This window comes from Ipomoea nil, unplaced genomic scaffold, assembly GCF_001879475.1.
Source record: "Ipomoea nil cultivar Tokyo-kokei standard unplaced genomic scaffold, Asagao_1.1 scaffold0688, whole genome shotgun sequence".
NCBI lineage: Eukaryota > Viridiplantae > Streptophyta > Magnoliopsida > Solanales > Convolvulaceae > Ipomoea > Ipomoea nil.
In genome coordinates, this window is record NW_017617116.1 from 2,090,925 (window position 1) to 2,100,541 (window position 9,617).

The 9,617-nt window shown below is 39.5% G+C and overlaps 2 protein-coding genes across 3 annotated transcripts; both read right to left on the reverse strand.

Moving 5' to 3' along the window:
• Positions 1-304: 304 nt before the first annotated feature.
• On the reverse strand, positions 305-2,283 carry LOC109175408. The gene is made up of 2 exons (XM_019324672.1): positions 2,229-2,283; positions 305-1,014 (listed from the first exon to the last, which is right to left on the reverse strand). The coding sequence occupies exons 1-2, from the start codon at positions 2,281-2,283 to the stop codon at positions 305-307; spliced, it is 765 nt and encodes a 254-aa protein (XP_019180217.1).
• A 568-nt stretch (positions 2,284-2,851) lies between these two features.
• Positions 2,852-7,004, reverse strand: LOC109176087 (ethylene receptor 2-like). 2 transcript variants are annotated; one of them, XM_019325509.1, is made up of 3 exons: positions 6,283-7,004; positions 4,036-5,768; positions 2,852-3,811 (listed from the first exon to the last, which is right to left on the reverse strand). In XM_019325509.1, exons 1-3 carry the CDS (start codon positions 6,329-6,331, stop codon positions 3,251-3,253), a joined length of 2,343 nt encoding a protein of 780 aa, XP_019181054.1. In that variant the 5' UTR covers positions 6,332-7,004; the 3' UTR covers positions 2,852-3,250. The 2 variants fall into 2 exon arrangements, with proteins under 2 accessions (XP_019181054.1, XP_019181055.1); XM_019325510.1 differs by having other exon boundaries at positions 4,036-5,893.
• Between the last annotated feature and the right edge of the window lie 2,613 nt (positions 7,005-9,617).

Below are 9,617 nucleotides of genomic sequence, written 5' to 3' on the forward strand. Positions count from 1 at the left end.
ACTGTGATAGTCTAATGTACTGTTCTATTGTAAAACTACTCGGTGAACATTTACGGTGGATTGGGCAGACGTGGGTTGCCCCGCAGACGTAGGAGAAGCGCTTCGAACTGCGTAACAAATTACTGTGTACTTGATTTAATTACTGCTTTTATTTTCTGCTATTTACTATCACTAAATAACAAAAATTAATCGGTCGAAATTTAATACAAGTTTAAAAATCAAGTAGAAGTTTTAGGTTCGGTTAGATTAAGGTTCACGGCACTATTTCATGAACCAACCTTTTTGAAAATTTTATGATGCTTCATTAAAAGTAGGCCGAAATAACATCCGGTGGGAGCAGATCCCAATACATAATTGCAGTTTGCTGATAAGCTGTAGTAGCTAAAGCATGAGCTAAATGGTTCTCTACTCTAGGAATAAAATGAAACGAACAAGACTGAAACGAAGATGCAATAAGCCTGCAAGTGTCAATGGCATAGCCTAGATATGTGCGCAGCACAATAGTTGGTGTAGTAAGATAGTGATGTAGTGTCAGGCAGTCCGTATAAACCTCAACACTCTGCTCACCCCGATCCTTCAACCATGATAGAGCCTCTTTACATGCGAGCACCTCTACCATAAGTGGTGAGGAGCATCCTTGTAGTGGTCCACTGAATGCCGAAACATATCCCCCGTCCGTGTCTAGTAAGAGTACCCCCAAAGCAGCTTGTCCTGTCTCCTGCAAATACCCCCCGTCCACACGGCATATGCGCCTTGGCGGTCCAGGTGGCTCGGCAGCGAAGGAATCTGGCGCATGGAGGTTGGCGTTCCCTTGCAACGGATTTGGCATGGCTAGGAGCGTGGTGGGCGGTGCCGTGGGCTGCTGTGGGTGCGCCCGAGTCCAAGCCAGCTTGGTAGCAGCGGCTATTTTGAGGACCACTTCCGGCCGTGGTAATGTTGCTTCCCATACGGCCCTGTTCCTTGCTCTCCATATATTGTAAAGTATTGCTACTGCATAGAATATCCCGTCAGAGTCTAGAGCATTTAGAAGTTCATCAAACCAAACATTTCATGAACCAACCTAAGTTGCCTATAATTCTGAATTTATTATTCTGCCAGTTGAATATGAATCAGAATCTCCATCGCCAACCATGAAGGCTCATTTTTTTAAAATACATTATTTGATATACTACTTAAATAATGTACTGTTAAAAACATTATATTAAAAATGAACATTTATTCAATGCCCCACAAAAGTACAAACATATGATCTCCTAAATTTGAAAGAGCCACAAAGGTGTCATTGAGCTACAAACATCCAGTCCAGCCACACAGACCATTAGACAAAGATTGACCATTTGTTATTCACAATAATGCATGTCTGGCAATTAGCAAACGTTTGAAAATTAGCTTCATCTTCTGTCAATATCCCATTATAGTTTCATGGAATATCACAATATGCTTTGTCCAGTGGGATACTACATATTATCTCACCCAATAAAGATCAGTCGAGTTGAAAAATACCATTTACTACACTCGTAAGTAATCTGAGTCTGATAATGTTATTTTAAATATACTACTAACTCTGTTACAATACAGTACGTCAATATCGTCTCTAGAGGCTCGATCCCACAACCTCCCCTGTGAGGGAACAACTTGGTGCCATTATACTACAATTGACCATTTTCATCTGCTTGACCATTTTAACCCCTAATTTATGCACACAGTGACAGTTTTAGTATCTGAATAACCAACTACTTTATTAAATACTAGTAACATATTGGTGATAGAATAGTCTCCGAAGGACTAACATCTTCACTCCACATATAACTTAAGGGTTGAAGATGGACCTTGCAAGTTGCAAAACTCCCCTACATTTACCATTCACACAATTACACACATTCACTCCCTAATGAGGCATTTTATGGTGAAAAAAAAAAAAAACCTATACAAAAGTAGCAACATAGAATTTCCTCTTAAAGATAGTGATGCATATAACTCAGAAACTAAGTTTGTATCACAGGTATAACTGAAAAACAAAAATATAATTTCTCTCAGTTTAATAGGAAAAATAGTATTTTTGACGAATTAAACAATAGGAAGGAAGAAGAAAAAAATAGTATGATGGCACTATGTGAAGAAAATTGACAGTTGACTTTAGTGAGAAAAGTGGTGACATTGGACAAACTTCATATATGACGTACCAACTCATATTCATGCATGGTTTTCAAATTTGTCACAAAGTTTACCAGAGAACACACCACTAGAGAAGAAATATCTTTGACCAATATTTCTTCCATACATTTCCCCCACTTCTGATGCCTTCCTCATAACACACACCCACACAACATGCCACCCATGCTCCTCCCCCCACATGCAAAGCTACTGCTAAATCATCACCAAAATACAACCAAGAGAATATACAGATAATGCATCACAAAAACATCATAGTACAAGATCCATCAACAATGGAGTTGGGAAATGTTAAAGAAACCATGCATGTTGGGCATGAACATAGTTGCTGGTTTACTAATTTCGAGTGCAAAATTCGAAGTATCAAAGTCCGATGGTACAAGAGAATTTCAGGTTATGGCAGTCTAGGAGTGAAGGGCCAAGTCCACCACTTGCCTCATAACGCATAAGGAATTAAAGTTGCACATTTGCTACTGGTTATAGCGTTTGGCGTAGTGGCCCCAGCCTTAATTGCACAGTTTTTACTCTCGCTGTGACTCGAAACCATAACCTGACTCTGATACCACTTGTTAGGATCAAACACTTACCACTACGCCAAAAGCTATAGCAAATAGCGAAGGCGAGGCAGGGTGCTGACTTTGGCCCTTCACATACAGGGATCCGCCCAACACTAATAACGTGATAACACAAGAAATATAATCCACTGTTACAGAGTGGTGTAAGTATATATACATTATATAATCTGAAGATCACAAGTATAGAGTCATGTATAGAACACAATGCATATTCAGGCTGGGTGGAAATTAAACAAAACTGGCTCCTAACATCAACAAGTGAGCAATTTACAGTTTCTCGGTAGTGTGCTATGATGTTCCTTGTTATGTATTCATCGACTGTACATACTTAAAGTGATCGCTAGACAGGAGGAGTTGGGTGATAAGTATGAAGGTGGATAGAATGAACTGCTAATTGAATATCAAGATTGAAGATTATGACACGAGAGCAAAAAAAAAGAAAAAAGTGCATATTCTATACCGATTTGATCCGGGTCGTGCAATGGACCACTCCAGTGAATCATTCATTCTCGAGGTGATATGATTCTGTTCGTGAGTAATAGGACTCGTTGAAGCTCGCCCGCAATTCCTTGCAAAAGAACTGGTTTACGAATAACACCATTCATTCCAACTTGCAAGCATCTCCCAATCACATCTTCGTCGCTGCTTGCTGTTAGAGCAATGATAAGTGGGAAGCTACCACGGCTTCGAAGCTTCCGGATTCTCATGGTTAATTCAAAGCCATCCAAATCCGGTAAATTAAGCTCCAAAAGGACTACCTGAAACAAGGATACTCCAGGGCCCAGTGCACCGAGACAATCATATCCAGACGAAACTGTGGAAACGATGCATCCAAGTTTCTCGAGCAGCCTGCAAGTTACTGCTCTATTCAGATCATTGTAGTCGGCTAACAAGACTTCGAGCCCCTCGAACAGAAAATACGGATTTGTATGGTTAGAGGCCAACTCCCCATACTCGGATATGTCTAAAACGATTGATGGCTTGAGTTGAAATGGAAGAAGAATTGCTACGCTCCGATCAAACCCCTTCGAATTTGGGACCATCCATATCTCTCCTTGCATTAACTGCATAACATAATGTTTCAAAATATGATGTTTCGAAATACATGATGACTAGTTATTAGTTATCACTAGTCCCTATTAAATGTATAGTGCAATTAAAAACGGCAAACATGCCAAGGACCTTGTGGTCTAGTGGCACCAAGTTGCTCTCTGGTCTTCAGTAGGTTGAGAAAGTAGTTATGAACAGATACTGCATTGTAACAGAGTCAGTAGAATGGCAAACATACCTTAACTAGCTTTCGGCACAGGCTAAAGCTTAAGCCATCCTCGACCTCCCTACTACCGTTCGATTTTGTTGCACCTTCCGTCCTAGACTTATAACTACATATCCCGATTTCAAGCCGGATATAAACATTTTCACTAGACGAGTTTGATCTCCATGTCTTCCATCGGAAATCATTTCCTCCATGGCTTGCTTTTTCAGGTACTACGAGAAATTTAAGGCACCCTCCCCCGCTGATCTTCAAGAGATTCCCAACCACGTGAAGAATAACCTGAAAAACTCGTCTTTCGTCACCCATAACACGATTGGGAAGGGATCGGTCAACTTCGACAGCAAAATCATTACCCTTAAAAGCACAAAGGCACTTGATAAGGCAGGCAGCTTCTTTTACCATAGAGTGTAGCTGAAAGGACCTGAACTCGAGCGGGAACTTCCCGTTGTCCTTTGTCGAAGTATCCATCACGTCGTTTATTAAGTTCGAGAGGACGTTGCTGGTTTTCGCCATCGCATCTACGAGGAGTTTTTGGTCAGTGTTTAATTTCTCGTCTTGCAAGATTGAGAGCAAGCCCGAGATCGAGTGCAAAGGTCTTCTCATCCCATTGCTCACGACCATTTGAAAGCCGGTTCTTGCCTGATTGGCCCTCAGGGCATCCTTCTGTGCTTGTTGTAGAGCTCGGTTTTGCTCGACTAATTTCTCCCGCATATGCTGAGACTCTTCGAGCACCGCAGCATGGGAAATCGCCACCGCAACCTGATCAGCTACAACCTTTACTATTTCGATTTCCTGGTTGCCCCAACATCTCCCCTGCCCAGCGGGAATCACCAACACCAGAATTGCATAACACGCAGGCACAAGCTCGGGAGTCCCGCCTTTAAAGTTAGCAACCCTCAGCATCGGCACCCTTATTGCAGCCACGCCTCCGGGCTCGCAGTTCCCTCCACTACTAGCACCAGCAAGTGGAGATTCAGGGTCGAGTAGCTTCACTTCGACGCTCTTCTTGATTTCTTGAACATCCGGATCAAGAATCGGAATAGAGTAGTTGTATAAACTCGAAAAGTCCTTCCCCCTCACCTCATGAGTCAGATTCATTCCCGTTTTTCCCTCGTTAGGCATCCAAATCGCGCAATTACACAAACCCAACGTCTTGGATAGCTCAATCAGCGTCGTATACAGTATCGTGTGGCGATCGAGCGACTTGCGAATTTCTTGAGTAAGCATCCGGACATCCCACCCTGCTTCTTTCTGCTTCTTTATCATCCCAACTTCTCGACCAAGATCCCGGGCCTTCTTCTTCAGCATTATTTCCCTCACCTTCACCTTCAGCAGCAAGGGGATGAGCGTTATAAGCGTTATAGCAGTAGCAAACGAGACCATGGCCGTGAGAGCTTTGAAAACCGTGAGGGCAAGCATAAGGTGAAACGGATGTTGCCCATAGTAAGTCCAACCACTGAGCAGATGAGTCATCCCACACAGAACGATGAACGCAATAAACTCAAACACCACCAACTTAAGCGGGATGTTCGAGCAGCTAATGAAGTAAAGAAGCTCAATCGGGATGGAGAAATAGGCCACCGCAATCAAAAAGTCGCTAACTTTTTGGCACTCCAAAATGCTCTCGATGCTCCAAACTCCCTCGATATCATCACAGTTACACCCAACGCCATTATCAGCAGCTGCTAGCACAACTAGGAACCACGAAATAAACAGCCCTGATGCTAGCAGCTTCAACATCATACCTTAAAATATGCTAAATTCCTTAATCCATTAACTAAATAGACTATAACTACTCTCCATTAACTTCCTGTCCCAATCACACACTCACAGAACATAACTTTAAAACACTCATTTCCTGCTTAGTAACCTGTCCAGGTACATGGAAAAATTATATCATTTACATATTTAAACTATTTGAATTGATCAAACACATGAAATATAATATATCTATAAAAAAAAAAAAAAAAAAAAAAAAAAAAAAAAAAAAAACTCAGATACACTATGTACCCAAAAAAGAGTCTGATACACCAAATATATCAATAGCAATTAAGACTATTTTTGTTAAAAAATCCAAATCGTTGCTTTCACATGTATAACAAAAACAAACGATTTAAGAATATAAAAAAGCACAAAAAGTAGCCAACATTTAGTAAAGTACGGAGTAATAGTTTTTTTTTTTTTTTTTTTTTTTTTCATATTTTAATGTAAAATACAGCTAAAATATTGAAATGTGGAAGAAAGATGGGATTTTTTTACCTGGAAAACCAAACTCGCAGTTGACAGTGAAAACCCAGAACTCCGTCATCACCAATGCTTCTCCCTTGCATTGGTTTCTTGTATAGGGGAAATCCCAAAGAAATTAAAGCCCAAAAATCCCAGAAAACTCAGAGACTCAGATGCAATCAAACCAGTTATTCCCGGGTTTTGGCACTTTTGCACTTCCAAATTAACCCGGAAAGCCGGCGATTAAGCTCGTAAGCTGGCAAAGAAAGGAAAGAGAGGATTTCGCTTCCCTAACAAAACCATACTTGTTTTTGTATTTATATGGAGGGTTCAAGTCTTCAAGATATACTGCACCCCGGCCCAGTAGAATTTTATGAAGGAAACTTTGTGATTCTTCAAGATTTGTGTTGTGGTGTAACAATGGAAGTTTCCGAATAAGGATGAAGAAACGGGTGTAAGAAGGGAGCATGAGAGTGTAATAGGGAGTGTAGATATAGAGAGAGAAGGAGGCGTTGTTTGCTAGGAAAGTGGTGCAAATCTGCAATGGAATGAAGAAGAAGACAGGTGGAGTTATATGGAGTCGGCTATTACGGAGAGTAGTATATTGAGCGTATGGATTTTCATCGTATCTGTATTGGGCAAATACTTCGTTACGGTATGGGGGGGCTATGGCGTGCTGTGTCGAAATTGTACGATGTTAGAGTGGAAACTTCGGGCTGACATGATAGTAGTTGGAGCTTTTATTTTATTTTATTATTTTATTATGAAATAAGGTTCAAATTGCTTCAGTAACTTGAAAGTGCAATTAGATCACTAAACAGAAAAAGAAAAAAAAAAGTGCAATTAGACCATTAAACACTATAAAAAAGTATAATTAGGTCATTGAACATTGTAAAATCATGCAAGTTGTCTCAAATGACTTAAATTAACAGGTTATCCCAACAGGTAATTAGCTAAAACTTTTTAAAAAAATTATTAGAAAAAAAAAAAAAAACAGGATATCACCAGATCCATGAAGGGATGAAGGCAGCTGCCATGGCTGCCTTAATCCCTTCATTTTCTTTTTAAGCTTTAAAGTGATGAAGGCAGTGTATTTAAATTATGAATTTACAGTACATAAATTATGAATTTATAATGCAGAAATTATGAATCTACAGTACAGATATTATGAATCTGCAGTATAGAAATTATGAATCTACGGTTTAGAAATTAAGAATCTAAAGTATAAATTTTATTAATCTACAGTATAGAATTATGGATTTACAATATAGAAATTATGAATCTACAGTATAGAAATTATGGATATGGAACCGTGCCAACCTTGCAAGGTGGGCATGTGCTCACAGCATAAGATAGCTCTAATTGAACCCATCAACTCGTCAAATTAGTGTAACTCACCTATTTTACATGTAACATTTCGGTTAATGCTGACATAAGCAGTCACATGGACTAAAAAAAACCTACATGTAAGATGTAACCACGCCGGATACCACTCCAGCAGTATGAGCAACACCAACCCGACAGCCATCATGGCTGTCCGAGGACAGAAGCAGACGACGGAGTCTCCAACAATGAAGTTGACAAACACCCAAGCCTGCTTCAACCGCCGAGATGCCGACGTCCAAAGCTAAGGTTCCGACATGGGGCAGTCGCACTGGGCCCTGACTGGCAGAGCTTGTAGCCGAGACCAACGCCACTATCCTTCTCTTTGTTCGCCGCCTCCATACGCTGAAAAGTCGTCAGCTACGCATTAACGCCTGGGGAAGTCACCGGTGGCCAATCAGCAATCTCACCATCAACGAATGGCCGTCGCGATGAGACGACCCCAGTCCTACCATCTAATCCTTGATCGACCGGCTGGATCGCCGGGAACTTCGCAGTCTTCGACGGTCAAAGCGGGCTTGGGTGTCTCCAGGGACGGAGCCAAAAGGGGGCAGGGTGGTCAGCTGCCCCCCCCCCCCTCCCCACACCCCACCCCCACCCCATATATAGTTTTTGTATGTATATATGTATATATAGTACAGGGTTTAGTATTATAGATGTTAACAATAAGTGAGTTAGATTAGGTGGTAAAACATATATTTGGTAATAGTGAGGTTAAGGGTTTAAATCTTGACATCAACATAGTTTTACAATTCTTTTTACTCTCTCTCTCTCTCTCTCACACACACACACACACACACACACACACACACACACACACACACACACACACACACACACACACACACACACACACACACACACACACACACACACACACACACACATATATATATATATATATATATATATATATATATATATATATATATATATATAGAATCCGGATCAGGTGAGGACCTAATCTTAGGTGAGGACGTGAGGACTAATCTTGTGCGTTTGTTTTTTTATTTGGATGGTCCAGATTTGAGTTCTTGAGATGACATGGATTGATCTTTTTTGTTAAAGTGGGATAATAGTGTCTTTTTCTATTTTTTTTTAAGTGTGAACGCATGTATAATCCTGGGCCAAATTGGTTTCCTATTTTCTTGGATCATCACCGTTGCAATTTGGAGCCGCGCTTTCTTCATCATTGATTGAGTGTTCGCCCATGCAAACTAATCAGTATTTTTTATTTTTTTTCGCTTGTTCTTTTGAGTATAATATTGTCTATATCTGGATTATCGTGTATATGTATAAATGCCTGGGTAGTACGATTGTGCATTCGTGTGTGCTGATTGTGCAACCTAGTGTTGTAAGTTGTGCACTATAGGCTAGGGAGTTGTGCATTATAGCACATAGTTCAATGCATCGTAGAACATTGGATGTTCACTGTATGATTTTTTGGCGGGGTTTGAATGCACAACAATGAAGTTATTGATGCACAACACTCAGTATAGGAATGCACATCTTTTAATAAGACTGATTTACCCTAAATTTATATATTTTAATATTTTAAAGGGATTTGTTTTCTTAATCCGTGTGATTTGTTTCTCTTAATCTCAATCATACATCATTCTGATTTAATGGTCTAGATTAGTCCTCACGTCCTCACCTAAGATTAGGTCCTCACCTGATCCGGACCCTATATATATATATATATATATATATATATATATATATATATATATATATATATATATATATATATATATATATATATATATATATATATATATATATATAACATTCTTTTATATTAATAATAAGATGTGTAATTTATAATGTGTTTTCTATTCAAAATATTTTATCAAATTAATTATGTTTCATATTTTGTTATGAATATTTTTATAAAGTTTCGATGTGTTTAATTTTTCGTCCATATCCAACAATATTTACAATTATATTTCTAAGGTAATTTATTTATTAAATTATCTCTTTTGTTT